The sequence below is a fragment of the Brachypodium distachyon genome, chromosome 3 (assembly GCF_000005505.3).
Source record: "Brachypodium distachyon strain Bd21 chromosome 3, Brachypodium_distachyon_v3.0, whole genome shotgun sequence".
NCBI classification, from domain to species: Eukaryota; Viridiplantae; Streptophyta; class Magnoliopsida; order Poales; family Poaceae; genus Brachypodium; species Brachypodium distachyon.
Window position 1 is genome coordinate 53046077 of NC_016133.3, and position 15615 is coordinate 53061691.

The 15615-nt window shown below is 50.0% G+C and overlaps 3 protein-coding genes and 1 long non-coding RNA gene across 4 annotated transcripts; 2 read left to right on the forward strand and 2 right to left on the reverse strand.

Annotated features, from left to right (window-relative positions):
* Positions 1-107: 107 nt before the first annotated feature.
* On the reverse strand, positions 108-4226 carry LOC100836460 (probable 4-coumarate--CoA ligase 2). The gene is made up of 6 exons (XM_003570105.4): positions 2926-4226; positions 1161-1359; positions 924-1069; positions 754-821; positions 541-643; positions 108-431 (listed from the first exon to the last, which is right to left on the reverse strand). Exons 1-6 carry the CDS (start codon positions 4012-4014, stop codon positions 312-314), a joined length of 1725 nt encoding a protein of 574 aa, XP_003570153.1. The 5' UTR covers positions 4015-4226; the 3' UTR covers positions 108-311.
* A 785-nt stretch (positions 4227-5011) lies between these two features.
* LOC100836771 (pentatricopeptide repeat-containing protein At1g31920) lies at positions 5012-7561 on the reverse strand. Its single transcript, XM_014901615.2, has 2 exons — positions 5132-7561; positions 5012-5097 (listed from the first exon to the last, which is right to left on the reverse strand). The coding sequence occupies exon 1, from the start codon at positions 7059-7061 to the stop codon at positions 5193-5195; it is 1869 nt and encodes a 622-aa protein (XP_014757101.1). The 5' UTR covers positions 7062-7561; the 3' UTR covers positions 5012-5097; positions 5132-5192.
* A 151-nt stretch (positions 7562-7712) lies between these two features.
* LOC112272026 lies at positions 7713-8366 on the forward strand. The gene is made up of 2 exons (XR_002965696.1): positions 7713-7827; positions 8083-8366. It is a non-coding gene; the product is annotated as an uncharacterized LOC112272026 (long non-coding RNA).
* A 1302-nt stretch (positions 8367-9668) lies between these two features.
* Positions 9669-15229, forward strand: LOC100837079 (ATPase family AAA domain-containing protein 3C). The gene is made up of 7 exons (XM_003570107.4): positions 9669-10048; positions 10115-10210; positions 11155-11575; positions 12651-12741; positions 13512-13848; positions 13936-14084; positions 14444-15229. The coding sequence occupies exons 1-7, from the start codon at positions 9728-9730 to the stop codon at positions 14943-14945; spliced, it is 1917 nt and encodes a 638-aa protein (XP_003570155.1). The 5' UTR covers positions 9669-9727; the 3' UTR covers positions 14946-15229.
* The last annotated feature ends 386 nt before the right edge of the window (positions 15230-15615 follow it).

Here is a 15615-nt window from a genome sequence, read left to right on the forward strand (position 1 = left end):
CTGCGGTTACTCAGGCAATTTGCTATGCCTGCGAAACCATTGCTGGATGCTATTTTTGAGTTCAGTCAAGCACTTGAAATATAACAGGATTTCTTATTGGAGAATGGTGACATCAAAATGAACCATCTTTAACATTATCATGGACCCAACCCAATACATGGTTCTCCTCAATTGTGAGAGTAGTCGCATACAAAAACATATAGACACACAATTTCATCCCCCATTTCCACACACTGCACAAGGTGTATCTTGAATTGCCGTTCTCAAGTGATTGGAATGGAGCAATGCAAGGTCTCTTGTAAACAAACTCTTCAGGCTGTGGCTGGGGAGGCGAGTTTGGCTCTGAGTTCCTTCCTCAGAATCTTCCCTGACGCCGACTTTGGGATCGCGTGGGTGAAGTACACCTTGTGCAGCCTCTTGTAAAACACCACCTGAGAATTGGCCGGAGGAAGAAAAAAATTACGGGTCAGAGATAGCATAGACTCGTCAACCAAAGATGTCGTCGCTTGTAGGTAGCTACTACTGTGAGTGCGGAACTACCTGCTTGGACACGAACTCCTTGATAGCCTGCTCGGTGACGTCGGAATCTGCGGCGCGCACTACGAAGGCGACCGGAACCTCACCGGCGGCGTCATCCTTTTGCCTGCCAATTTTACATGCATGCTTCCAGTTCATTACCCCGAGCAGTACATTCTGCTTATGATACAACTGATCGTTGAACGATATCGAAGGACCGGGAGAGTGTGGTCTTACGAGACGACGGCCGCGTCGGCGATGGACGGATGCGCGATGAGCAGAGCCTCCAGCTCGGCCGGCGGCACCTACAGGGCCACCACACAAGTGCACTGCTTGTTCAGAAGGCAGTAACATACGCTGAAGACTGGCACACGCTGTTTTGCAGATGTCGTGTTTGTTGTTGGTACCTGGAAGCCCTTGAACTTGATGAGCTCCTTGACGCGGTCGACGATGAACACCTCGTCGTCGTCGTCGACGTAGCCGATGTCGCCGGTGTGGAGCCACCCCTCGACGTCGATGGTCGCGGCGGTGGCCTCGGGGTCGTTCAAGTAGCCTGCACGGTCGCACAAAGTTGCAGCTGTCAGTTGGCGTTCGTTCGGTACCCCGCCTAGTCGCCTACGATAACAGCCGAATGGTAGCACTACCTTTCATGATCTGTGGGCCGCGGATGCAGATCTCGCCGGGGAGGTTCCGGGCGAGGGAGAAGCCCGTGTCGGGGTCGACCACCTTGAGCTGGGCGTTGCGCACCACCGTGCCGCACGACCCGGACTTGGCCGGCGTCGGCTCCCTGGCGAACGCGGGGCACATGGACAGCACCGGCCCGGCCTCCGTCATCCCGTACCCCTGCAACGTACCGCGGAGCGCGTCATCATCAGAGATTCAGAGATTACGCCCAAGGTTACTCGTGACCGTGACCCCCGGATCTACAAACCCTACCCTAGCCGGCTAGCCGCCGCCGTCTTCGAAGAAGAGCTCATCTCCAGCGGTTCCCCTCGTCTCTCACGCCGATCTGGCCCGGATCAACGTCTGTCATCAAGTTTTACTATCTTCTTTTGTTATGATTTTGTGTGCTTCTCGATTGCGTCTTGATGATGGAGACGCCGTCGTCTAGAAGATTGTTGTCCTGGTGTAGACGTTGCAACCTATGTCAACCTGGTGTAGACGTTGCAACCTATGTCATGGAATCAGTGGTTCTCACGACACGTCTTTTCGAGTTTTTGGTATTTTTCCTTGTTGATTCATCGACGGAGAAACAGCTTTACGATTTGTCTTGCAAGGGGTATGACCCCGGCCATGGTGCGTTCAATGATCTTAGGTTCTCACCGTTCAAAACCTCCGAGGTTAGTTCAGTTTGTGCAAGTATGATATTCTGCAATTTTGTCAACGAATACGTGGAGAAGCATCGAGATGCGAACGATGATCAAGAAAATTAATTCGAATGACTACAATGCGCTTTTAATTTTGTTGAGTATCTTTGTTATTTGTGTTCGTTCATGAATAGATCTTTTATGCTTTGCCTCTTGAATTCAAAAAAAATCGATTCAGAGTCTCGTCGTTGTGCACAGCGATTGATGAAAAAAAACACAAGTGAACCCGCCCGGCGTCTGCGCGCGCGTGCTCGCTCGGTCGCTCGGTTCGGGAGTGGGTTCGAGGCGCGGGCGCGTGGTCACCCGGTGGAACGCGACACGCGAAGACGTGCGTACTGCGGGGAGTCGGGGACCGTCCGACCGTGCGATGCGGAGAGGTAGGTTCGACGAGAGGCTCGGATTCGATCTTTCGCCCCTGTCTCGCCGATGGGGACGTGATGTGTACGCCCTACCGTTCGGCAAAGTTATTATACCGAGATACTAGTGCATGGAGAATTGGGAGATGGGCTATAGCTGCAGGCATGTGTTTGTGTCGCGAGGGTTCACACGTGAGCGATCCGTGTCACGTGGTCACGTCGTCTTTGCCTGTCTGGATCGAGCGGACGGACAGTCGTGCCGCACGTCTACGCGGTAGGCATTCGGCACTACTCCCTAACCTGGAGTACTACGGTCGTGTCAAAAAAGAAAGAAAAAAAACTGGAGTGCTACGGTGGACTGCTGTAATCCCGTGAGAGATTCTGCAGGCAAGGTCGTTCTTCCCTACGGCACAGTTCTTGGATCGATCGCGTTCGTCGGTGTAAACAGAGTCGTTCCGTATATCACGAGGCACGGAACATTCTCCGCAGCGGATTTATTGAAAAATACAAACCGCGCTTCTGCAAGCACCGCCTAATTGACGTGGGCACTGCCACACCGGGGAGATTTTAATGGAGGAACTAATAGCATCGGTTATTCAACACGCTGCTAAAGATATCGCATCATCACGGGCAACACTTGCAAAAACTAAGATCAGGTCGTCTTCAACTGATTCAAATACACATACCTGTCCGAAGACGGCCTGCGGCACTCGGCGGCGGAGCGCGTCCTCGAGGTCCTTGCCGAGCGGCGCGGCCCCGGAGAGCACGATCCTGACGGAGCTCAAATCGTGCCTCTCCACGGCCGGGTTCTTGGCCAGAGCCAGCACCAGCGGCGGCACCACGGCCGCCACGGTGACGCGCCACCGCTCGATGCCCTCCAGCATGGCGCCCATCTCGAACCTGGGCATCAGCAGCACCGCGGCGCCCGCACGGAGCGCGCACAGCAGCACCGAGTTGAGCGAGAAGATGTGGAACAGCGGCAGCACGCAGAGCACCACGTCGCGCCCCTCACGCATGTCCAGGTTCGGGTTCTCCCCGTCCACCTGCTGCGCCACGCTCGCCACGAGCCCCCCGTGCGTCAGCACCACGCCCTTCGGCAGCCCCGTCGTGCCCGACGAGTAAGGCAGCGCCACGGCGTCGTCCGCCGAGATTGCCGCCTCCGGGACGCGGCTCTCGTCCGCGGCCTCCACTATTCCCCAGAACGACAGGCATTCGTCATCACCATCCGGGGCGTCGTCGATGGTGATCACGGCGAGCGTCTCGTCATCAACGGTCGTGGACGTGGCGATCCTTGGGAAGCACTCGTGGCGGAGCTTGTCGACGTAGGCGGACTGTGTCACGACGAGCTTGGCGCCGGAAGCGACGAGCTGCTTGTGGATCTCCTGCGGCGTGCAGAGCGGGTTCGCGGCCGTGGTGACGGCGCCGAGGAAGGACGCGCCGAAGAAGGCCAGCGCGAACTCCACGGAGTTGTGGAGCAGCACCATGAGGCGGTCGCCGTGGCCCACGCCGAGCCCGTGGAGCGCGGCCGCGGCCTTGCGGCACAGAAGGCGCGTCTCGGCGAACGTGTAGGTCCTTCCCGTGGCCGCGGCGATGAGGCACGGCGCGTCCGGGAGCGAGGCCGCCCTGGCGAAGCAGTACTCGTGCAGGGGCAGGTGGCTCGGGATGTCGATGTCCGGGAGCTTGGACCGGAAGATCGTCTCCTCCGGCGCCCGCGAGACGGACTCCGCGGCCGCGGCATGCGGCTGCTGCACCTCCGGAGCCGCCACGGTGATCATGATCCTCTGTTTTTAAGGAACGGACGGACAACGGATCGCGATCGAGTTCGTACCCAGGTGCGCGAGATTATGAATGGCGAGGAGCTTAGGTAGACAACGCGATGGCGCTGTGGCTCGAAGTAAGTAAGCTCTGGCGTGAGAGTGGGACGAGAGAGGTGGCACGAATAAATACGGTGGCAGCGATTCAGCGAACGTAGGTTGGAGAGGGGGGTAGGTACGGGAGAACGGAGGTGTGGCCGTGTGGAGGAGGCGCCAACACGCTCGCACGAGCTTGCTCTCTCGCCAAACCCACCTTTCAAAAATGCGTGCGAATTATTTCGAAATGCAGCTTATTGCAGATTTGCTTTCTTTCCAGATCAGTATAGATTTTGGTTTCTTCTCCGATCAGTACCGAACTGTCTTGGTAGTTACAGTACGTAGTGCGAATTCTTGTGCACATAGATGCGTAGCTGAATTCAGCAACACATTTTGCCACAGTAAAAGATGAGACGGAAAAAAAAATGGTCGATGACCTGAAAGGCTGAAACACTCTGCGTGGATCTACACACCCTCAGCCTCATCTGCGTACATTACATGGAGTATTTCGGTAGCTGAAGCTCGGAAACGTGGGAAAAACTGTACACGCGCGGTGCCGATGACTCCACGATACCCCAAATCTAACATGCAATTAAGCAGAGCAGCTACGCATGCCGTATTGCCGTCAGTTAATGTAATGAGCGTCAGGCCGTCGGTTTTAAAGGTTTTCTGTTACTGTGAGGTACTTTCGGTTAACTCATTTGTCCGTCGTACCCCCAATTTTTTTTCTCAGTTGCCTGATTTAATAAACAAAATGTTTTAAATCTAAGTCGATGAATCATATCCGTTGGTTTAAGTTCTAATAGTCATGCCCGCTATCTTCTCTTCAATATGATATCGTTGGGTTAAGATCCGACGGTCGGGCACGTCAACGATATCAAACTAAAAATCCGTCCACTTCTCAATAGCAAAACCGAGAATGTTATCGACAGACAAGAAATCTCTCTTTTTCTGTTGAAATTTTTGATTAATCAATGTGTTATAGTGCACATATCCGCACCATATAATCCATCCACAATATAGGAACTAAATTTTGATTAATGACTTGCATGATACTCCCATATTTACACCATCCCACCACAATCCAAAGTTCCAAATCGGGACTACCAATAGTTTCTGCAGCTGCAGGCGCCACGCCTGAACCGGTGGAACCGGTTCCGGTCTCTGACGACGACCTCCCTCCCAAAGATCTCCGATATCAGCGCGCTGTACGCGTGGCACTCCTTGCTCATCCGGAGGTTGGTGACGACCCTCACGGGAGTCCCTTCCGGCGTGCTAAGCAGGCCGAACGCCATTGCCAGCTTCTGGCTGTGCGCGGCGACCGCGCGCCGCTTCTCCTCCTCGCCGGCGTCCCGCGTCAGGGCCACCTCCGACGTGTCGGGCTCGTAGCCCTCGAACCGGAGCTGCCATTCCATCTGGTGGAGCATCTCGTAGATCTCGGCCGTCCGAGGGTGCGACCTGTCCTGCGACGCGAACCGGTGCGCCCTGCCGTGCACCTCGACCGCGCTGAACCCCGGCGCCTGCGCCAGGCCCCTGTTCGCCGCCTCCGTCCGGAGCGCGGCCGCCGCGTCCCAGTTCTTGGTCCTGGCGTGCATGTCCGCGAGGATCACGTAGTCCCCGGCGTTCACGGCGCCGATGCCGGACAGCCCCTGGAGCGCGCGCTCGGCGAGCTCGACGTTGCCGTGGATCCGGCACGCGTTGAGCAGGCTCCTCCAGGCCGCGTCCGTCGGCCCCGTGGGCATGCTCCCGATGAGCGCGCGCGCGTCGTCCAGCCTGCCCGCGCGAGCCATGAGGTCCACCATGCAGCCGTAGTGCTGCGCGTTTGGTGCCACCTTGTGCTCCAGCCGCATCCGGTCGAAGCAACGGAGCCCTTCCTCGAGCAGTCCGGACCGGCTGCAGGCGTTCAGGATGCCGACGTACACGGCCTCGTCGGGCTTGTGGCCCTCCCTGGCCATCGCGTCGAACACCTGGAGCGCCTTCAGGCCGTCCCCGTGCAGCGCGAGGCCGGACACCATGGCGCTGTACGTCCACTCGTTCTTGCCGTCCATCGCGTCGAACACCGCCGAGGCCTTGTCGATGCAGCCGCACTTGGCGTACATGTCCACCAGGGACGTCTCCATGAACGTGTTCAGCGCCACGGTGTTCCTCAGCAGCGCGCAGTGGATGCTCCGGCCGACGTCGTAGGCACCCAGGTGCGCGCACGCCGAGAGCGCGCTCACCATGGAGCTCTCCTCGGGCCTCCCCCCGGCGCGCGCCATGGCACCGAACGAATCGAGGCAGTCAGCCCACAGCCCGGCCCTCGTGTACGCGGCCAGCAGCGCGCTCCAGGAAGCCGCCGTCGTGCTCTCCTCGGCCTCCATCTGCTCGAACGCGCGGCGAGCCAGCTCCGGCTCGCCGCACCTGCCGTAGAAGCTGATAAGGCTGTTGCCCACGTGCTCGTCGTGCTGGGAGAACCCGAGCTTCGCGACGTGTCCGTGGAGCTGCCTCCCTTGCCCCGAGGCCGCGAGCCGCGCGCACGCCTTGAGCACGAACGGGAACGTGTAGCGGTCGGGCTCGACGCCCTGCTCCAGCATGGCGGCGTAGAGCCGAAGCGCGGCCGCGGGGTCGTCGTGGGCGACGTGGCCGCGCATCAGGGTGTTGTAGTCGAAGGCCTCTGGCTCGTCGAGCGCCGCGAAGATGGCCGCCGCGTACTCCATGCCGCCCGGCCACGACCCGAGCGCGCACGCGGCGAGTAGCGGCCGCGCGTGCCGCGGGGAGCGGTCGAGGCCGAGCTTGACGTGCCGCGCGTGCGCCTTCCTGACCTCGTCCAGGCCCCGCGCCGGGACCGGCTTGGTGCTGGGGCGGCATGGCCATGGCGCCTGCTCCCTCAGCCTGATCTGCTCCGATGCCGGCGCCGGCGCAGCCGGGGGGTTGGTTCTTGGCGTGGCGACCTGGTGGTGCTGCGGCTGGGGGAGCACTAGACCTCCCACCATGCTACGACCATCGGCGTGCGGGACGGCACGCGGGGGGCTACGAGAATGAGACCACCATTCTCGCGATTGCAACGGATGGCTACATGGAGCACCGGTGTCCACAGGAATTGGTTACGGCAAGGAGTAAAAATCACTCGGCTTCCTCGTTTTTTACTCAGTGCAATGGAGATGGAACTGAGCGGGACGGTGGGGTCTCACGTCGCAAGATTTCGTGGCTGAAAAGCGGTGCCGGGATTTTCTTGAGCTGCGGAGTGTCATCCAAAAGTTGGAGCGAACAAATGGCAGCCAGGCAGAGTCGATGGCACGATGCCATGACGACATGATTAGGGCGAGGATAAGGTCCATGGTCAGCCAACTTGGTGAGGTGGGAATGGTCTCGAGTACTCTGCTGCTACAATCCCTCGCCGTTCATCTCGGGGTAGAAGGAAACGGGAGCAGACGGAAGGAGCATCTCAGGTGCAGTCCTTCGGCTGCCGTTTTACAGGAGGAACAGAGACGTGCGCACAGGGCTTATGGGCCCACAGCCACTGTTCTGATGGCAACGGCATCAGATTCGGTGGGAGATATTTCATTCAAGATTAGTATCACAAGGATTAGTACAAGAATGCTATTATAATTAATCAGGCGATTTGTTATATTCCTCGGCTCTACACTTTTTATCTATGGGGGGAGGTGAGTCATAGTGAGCAACAGTATTCTACACTCTAGCCACATTGATCAGAACAGTGCGCGGACCCACAAAACAGTGCGCCAGGCATTGCTAAAGGTAAAACTAAGCCTCTCGTTAGCGCATATTCTCGAAAGAGAATGAATATATATATATAGAGAGAGAAAACACACGTTTTGAGAAAATGTGTGTATATACAGAGAGAAAACACATATTTTTAGGAAAACACATATTCTTAGGAGAGAATGGATATATATAAACTTCAAGGGCGATCGCAGAAGAACCTGGCCACGACTGCCACCTTAGTCTTTTGGATGATTTGAAAACATAGAAACGCCGTGGTATTTGATGCAGAGACGCCAGCTGTCGACAAGACCCCGCAGGCAATTCAGATCAAGGGAGATGCATGGAAGAGTGCTGGTGTATTGATAGAGAGATTTAATTTCTTCCCGTGTATGGAGAGTGTCGATGTAGAGTTGATCGGTGTGGGGGTGATTCTTTTGTGTTTGCCTGTTTAGGTTTGTACTAAACTGTTATGCAGTTTTCTTCTTTAATGGATGATAAAAAAAACATGCAGTGCGCAATGTTGTAGCTGGTCGGCAGTCTTATTTGTTATTATGAACGACGACTTGTCGTGACTGTTCCAAGCATGGTAAGGGAATACTCGTTTTTTTAGATGGAGGAACACTCGGTTTGAGTCTTCTAAGAATACGTTGACAAGTGGTTACATTGTCATTACCTAGAAGTCGGAAAGCTCCCTCTTTTAGGAAAAAACGTCATTATATAAAAATGATTTTTTCTTTAGTGCATCGCCATTACTAAGAGTTGGTAAGAAGATAGAAAAAGTAGAGATTCATGTAACACGGTGGATCCTGTAAAAAATATTTTAGTACTCCCTCCGACCCATATTACTTGTCGTTGATTTCACAAGAAATCTCTCAAGTAAATATATGGTTGTTATTGGTATCTTTGTACAGGAGTTCGGACAATTTGTCGTGCAAGTAGTTGTCACCTAATTTTTCTTTTCCATCTACATCATCCGACTCAAATGTAAGAGCTACACGATTGCGATGACACGCCCGTTAAAATCCTTCGAGACTGTGGTTGCACCAAGATTTGTTTGATCGAACACATCAGAAGGAAACAAAAAGAACCGTAATCAATTAGAGATTTGATTGATGGAAAAATTCCTGCAAAATATAATGCACATGAATTCTAATAATTTTGTTCACGGTATTCAATGATACAAATCAAACAACCCACGTAGAAAAAATAAGAATTAAGTCCCTCCAAGATTTCTATGAAATTCATTTAATTCATATGGCCTTAAATGAATTTACATTGGCTCGTCAATCTGTGAACTTTATTTGTAGAAACCCCGGCTCAGCTAGCGATGACACAACAATAAAAAATTTGAATGAATAATACTACACGGCGAACTCTAGGAGCCCGTTATCCCCTTTCCCGTCTCTCCCTTCCTCTCTCTTTTCACAGTAGCAACACCGAGTAAAATGCACTAACAATCCTTTAGTGTCCACTTTAGTCCTTATACTCGAGAATTGCATATTCTAACCATGGTAAGTGTGGAAAAAGAAATGAGGAGGTATGAGATTTTTTTTTGGCTGAAATCGCCTGATGGTATGATTAGGGACCAAAGTGAGCTCATTAAGCAAGTACAATGGTTAGAAGCTGTAATCCCCGTTATACAAGGACTAAAACGAGCCACACGCCTTCATCGCAAGAAAAAAGAAAAAAAAGAAATGAGCCACACGCCCAAATGGTTAAAAGGACTGCTGTGGCTATCCATCTTCTTTGTCAAGAAAACCGAGAAGCGCCTTGAAAAGAAAAGAAACACCGAAAAGAGTTGGTCTTCTTGGGCCGCAAGCTGAACTCGAGCCGCCGTCCGAACACACAAATACACGCGTCTCCGCAACCACGTTTTTGATCTCGAAGCATCCCGGCCCCTTAAACCCTACAACCGCAAACCCCCGTCAAAACCATGGCCGCCGCCGCCGCGAAAGCCGCGGCCGCCGCCCTCTCCGCCGCGGCGGCCGTCGCCGTGTCCTCCGAGAGGGTACACGCCGAGGGGGGCTCGGGCTTCCGCTTCCCCTTCTCCTCCTCCCCCACCCCTCCCCCTCCCCCTCCCCCCGGGGCTCCGCCGCCGTCTCAGCCCTCCCCCGCGCCGGCCGCGGAGGAGGCTCCCAGGGTCCGGAACGACAACCCCCGCACTACCGCCGCAGGGTTCGATCCCAATGTGCTCGAGCGCGGGGCCGAGCTTCTGCGCGATTACGAAAAACATCGTGATGCTGATGTAAAAAAGGTAGGATTCTCGAGGTTCAGGCTATCCTAAGAGCCTTGGTTCTGACGTCGAACCATGGCTGTGCAGATGTTCGCCTATTTAAACAAGGTGGAGGAGACGCGGCAAGCGGAGCTCACTGCACAGAAGGCTGAGCACCTGAAGGAGGCTGCGACCATCGAGCTCGTGAGATATTTATTGTCATGTTGTTTGCTCTTCCTTTGTTAGTCTAAATGCTTTCAACGAATTGGTATCCGTCTCAAGTTGTTGCAAAAGTTGGCAGAACCATTTGCCAGAAAAGTTCGTTCTGAGGCATTCAAGATCAAAATGGAACAAATTTTCTTGTATGCTAATTGCTAATCCATTCGCTACCTTTTACTTGTTGGTCAGACAACGATAATCTCCACTGCAAAACCTTTGGCCATTACTGTTTTCTTTTGATGCTAGGCCATCACTTTTCTTGTTACACATGCTAGTGAAAAATTCACTATATGTAGATACTTTGGATTGGAAATCTACTAAGTTTCATCCTCATGCCTCGTATTCCTGAAGCACTTGTTTGCTTCATGTAAGAATAAACCATTCTAGACCAAGCAAATGGCATTTGCAATTTAGCAATTGTTGGTGAAGAACGGAAGATAAGGAGAAGAAAACTAGGAAGAAGGGGACAAGTTGCCTTTTCCCCAGCCGTTGACCAGTCCAATAGCAAGAAGGAGCGAGATCTCAGTTTTGATGCTACAGTTAGAGGATGTCATGTGCAGCCTGCGCACGAATCATTGAACTTGTTATTTCCTATTCTTTTGCTTTGCAGTAGCTGGTACGCCATTGTGAATTTTGTGATGTATATGTTTGCTAATTCTTCAAACTCTTGAATGAAATCAAGTTCTAGAACACATTATTTTATTAAAAGTGGTGAAATGTTTCAGATCAAGCCATGTATATTTACTTGACTAAATGTATATTTGTGTTATTACAGTTAATTTATTGTTGCACATTAATTTGTTTATGTAGCATGTTTCATTCTCACACATTGAAAGCTTGATGGTCAGTGCAATTCCTTTTGCGAAGTCACAAATTAGGAGTTTTACTTTTATTATAATATATAATATATAACATGAAGCATTTTGCAGGAGAAGACTCGTGTGGAGTATGACGAGAAGAAAAAACTTGCGCAACAGCAAGCTGAAATAAAGGCACAAATCGCTCGATATGGGGATGAGCTAGCAAGGAAGAGATCACAGTTAGAGAATGAGACACAAAGGGCGAGAAACCAGGAGCTCGTGAAGATGCAGGAGGATTCTGCAATTAGGGTAGAGCAGCTGAGACGTCAGATTGAGGAAGAAATCCATGAGACCCGGAGAAAGACAGACAAGGCAAAGGCACTTATAGATCAGGAGACTGCTGAACGGAAATCAAAGGCAGATGCAGAGGGGAGAGCACTTGAAAAGAAACTGTCAGAAGAGGTGGACCGGCGAATGTTTTTGGAGAAGGCAAATGCTGAGCGGGAGAAGTGGGTCCAAGCAATAAACATAACTTTTGAGCATATAGGAGGTACACCTAACCAAGTTACCATTTCAACATGCTTATTTTGATTTAACTTGTGAATTTGCTGGACCATCTCTACTATAAGCTATTTTTACAAGTTTGTATCGCATATGTTAAAAAATTCGAGAAACTTTTCCAAGTTTTAATACTCCCTCCCCCCATCCAGAAAGTATATTGTTTTATACTTCGAGACAATAATGGAGTAAATTAATGATCATTATTATGCCCTTCTCTTACTCCCACCCACCCAATTAATCTCTCAGCTAACATGTTCTCTCCCTGAGTAATCACACGCTTGCTGCTCGTTCCCCATGCATGTATTAATGGCTACTTGAGTGATGTTGCGGTGCGTACCTTTCCTATCATCCACTAATCATGAGAAATTGTTCCGGGGGTATATAAAGATGTGTGGAGCAAAAACATGCGTAGAAATTTGTTTAAGGACCTGCCTTTGTGAAAATTGAGATGGCGAAGACCAGTTGTGGAGCCAGGATTGGGACATGAGCGGGCCAAAGAGGTAGCAATAACAGAAGAAACATAATATAGCAATATATGAAGTCTCAGGTAATATCATATAATATTTGTTTGGCAACAATTTTATATGTCTATAAGTTGTCTCAAGCATAGCATGGATAATCAGGCAGTGCATATGTTTGACAACAAAAAGGCGTTTCTACCATTTTAAACTTAGCTCTAAGATTATTAACTACTAACTAGACAAATAGCAGGCTCGTTATAATGGTACTATGCATGGATTAATGTGCATTGGCGTGTTTTCGACATATGATGACCTGCTGGTCAGTTGACAGGATGGTGGTGCGACAATGGAGAGCACCGGTTAGCTGTGTGGCATCGTCTAATAGACATCAGTAGCATATTAGTGGATGACAGTTCTGACTGACTGCCCTTCACTTTAGTTGGAATTGAATATATAGTTTGTTATTAGCTGGACCTCCAGGGAACATTATGTATGATTGTACCTGGTGGTGGTGTGAACTGTGTGGGTGTGCTCGTATCATGATCTATCAGTGGTGATATATGCTAATTTAGATTCTAATCATTTTATGTTTGTACATTTCAGGTGGTTTGAGAACGATATTAACTGATCAGAATAAGCTAGTAGTAGCAGTTGGAGGTGTAACAGCACTTGCAGCCGGGATATACACAACAAGGTAAAATTTATAGGATGTATTCCATATGTTTCAACTTCAGACATGCAGATTGGTTAGTGGCCATGAGAAAAGAGTGCTCCAAGTGTGTCTGCACTGGACCTTATAGGTTAAGGAATTAATTGCGTGAGATTGCTGTTGTGCTTCGAATAGCAAGTTGCAACTTAAAAATCGTATCCCTTATTCACAATATAAGTCCTTATATAAAATAGCAGGCAAACATTCGAGGTTTGACCATCTATAAAAAAAGAATTAGTAGCATGCGCGACATCAAAGTGATTTTCTAGAGTCGTCAAGAAACATCCTTTCACAATGAATTAATTGCATGAGACTGGCAATGTCCAAAAGGACTTGTATTATGGAATTGGAGGGAGTATTGCCTATGAAGACAAGTATTATTGCGTGAATTATCTTGCAAGCTATTGTATCCGGTTGGAATTCTTGAAAGAAATTAGTATAAAGCAGTGCTACCAGTCTGCCCTCCATTTCATTTGTGTTGGCAGCTTACCGTACTCGGAGGGAGTATTGCCTATGAAGTCAAGTATTATTGCGAGAATTATCTTGCCAGCTATTGTAACCGGTTGGAATTCTTGAAAGCAATTAGTATAAAGCAGTGCTACCAGTCTGCCCTCCATTTCATTTGCCTTGGCAGCTTACCGTAAATGCCACTTGTAGTCCCGACAACATTAATAGTGTCTGGAGTTATATTTGTATTGACAGTGTTGTTCATTTATGCATTTGATGCTCTTATATGATTAAATATTTGCCCCCAGGGAAGGTGCAAGAGTAGTCTGGGGTTATGTGGACCGTATTCTAGGTCAGCCATCACTGATCAGAGAGTCATCACGAGGGAAATATCCTTGGTCTGGTGTCCCGTCACGTGCTATGAGTACCATGACTAGCAAACTGAAAAATGGGAGCAATTTGGGGAAGAATGGGAATGGTTTTGGTGATGTTATTCTAAATCCTTCTCTTCAGAAGAGAGTGAATCAGCTAGCTAATGCCACCGCCAACACGAAACTTCATCAAGCTCCTTTCAGGAACATGCTTTTCTATGGGCCTCCTGGCACCGGGAAAACAATGGCGGCAAGAGAACTAGCTCGCGAATCTGTAAGTTGTATAAGCCAATTCCCTGTGAGCACTAATGGAATATTTTTGAGACATCATTAACTCACTAACACTATAATCATTTTACAGGGACTAGATTATGCACTTATGACTGGTGGAGATGTGGCGCCATTGGGATCACAAGCAGTCACCAAGATTCATCAGTTATTTGATTGGGCAAAGAAATCCAATAGAGGCTTGCTTCTCTTCATTGATGAAGCTGACGCTTTCTTGTGCGAGTAAGTGATAGTCAAATCTTCATACTACTTAACTTAAAGGAAATTCCTTGGTACCAAGTGAATTTGCAGCACCTGAAATACTTCTGAAAGTACGTGGAAGTTCCTATAATTTATACTTTGTACTGAATCAGCGAAATTTATTATGGATTTGAGGGAGTACATGCTGAACATCAGCAGTATAAAGCTTGTTTATCTTAATTGATGAAGCTGACACTTTCTTGTGCTCTATAATTGTTCTCTCTGCTTCCCATGTTGATATTACAAGATATTTATGTCCCTTTTTCATTTTCATCCAAGTGGTGATATGTTTACTCCAACTGCAGTGTTGACATTTCTGAGTATTTTCTTTTCTGCTGCAGACGGAACAAGACATACATGAGTGAAGCCCAAAGGAGTGCTCTGAATGCTCTCCTTTTCCGCACAGGTGACCAATCCAAGGACATTGTACTTGCACTAGCGACCAACAGACCTGGTGACCTAGACTCTGCTGTTACGGACCGCATCGATGAGGTTCTGGAGTTCCCCTTGCCCGGGGAAGAAGAGAGGTGTAAGCTTCTTAAACTATACCTGGACAAGTACATAGTGAAAGCTGGCGACAAGCAAGGAAAGGGCTGGTTCAGGTTCTTCCGTCGCCAGCCTCAGAAGATAGCCGTGAAGGGGATCACCGATGACTTGATCCAGGAGGCAGCTGCCAAGACTGACGGCTTCTCTGGAAGAGAGATCGCAAAGCTGATGGCGAGTGTGCAAGCTGCAGTTTACGGAAGCACGGAATGTGAGCTCACCCCGAGCCTGTTCCGTGAGGTTGTAGATTACAAAGTCGCGGAGCACCAACAGAGAAGAAAGATAGCTGGTCATGCCTAGGAGTAGATTACAATGTTTCTTTCTGGGGAGAGTGCCTGGACAGGGCGGGCGATTCGCCTGCTTCCTCGTCCTCAATTCTTTTGCTACTGCCCCCCTCGGCTGAATTTTGTAGGCTTACATGTACCAATGACAACATAACGCCGTTCACTTGCAACAATCTCCTGTACGATGTTGATCTTTTCTGTTTAACACGGCGTATCCTTGTGCCTTTGCCGATGGGGATTTCCTGTACGCCTCCGGAATCGCGTATTCTTGTGCTTTGTTTTAATAATGGGGTTTAATAATTTAGTCATTGTCAGTGGCCGGGATTGGTATCGTGTTACTTTTATATATTACCTCTGATCCATAGCGAGTGTTAGGAGATTTAGTACGAAATTGGTAGCTTATTACTTTTATGTACTCCTCCTATTCATAATAAGTTCAGGAGATTTAGTACATAAATATTCCTTCTGATCTAAAATGAGTGTTGCAATTTTGAACTAAACCTAATATAATTTTGTACAAAAATCAGTGACACTTGTTATGAATGGGAGAAAATCTCGTGAGCCTAGTATAATTTTGTACTAAATCTCTCACACTCATTATGAACAGAAGGAGTCCCAACCTGCAACCGAACGATGTATAACTTCCTACAGTAGACGTCACTGCCTTTGCAATCAACTGATTGGGA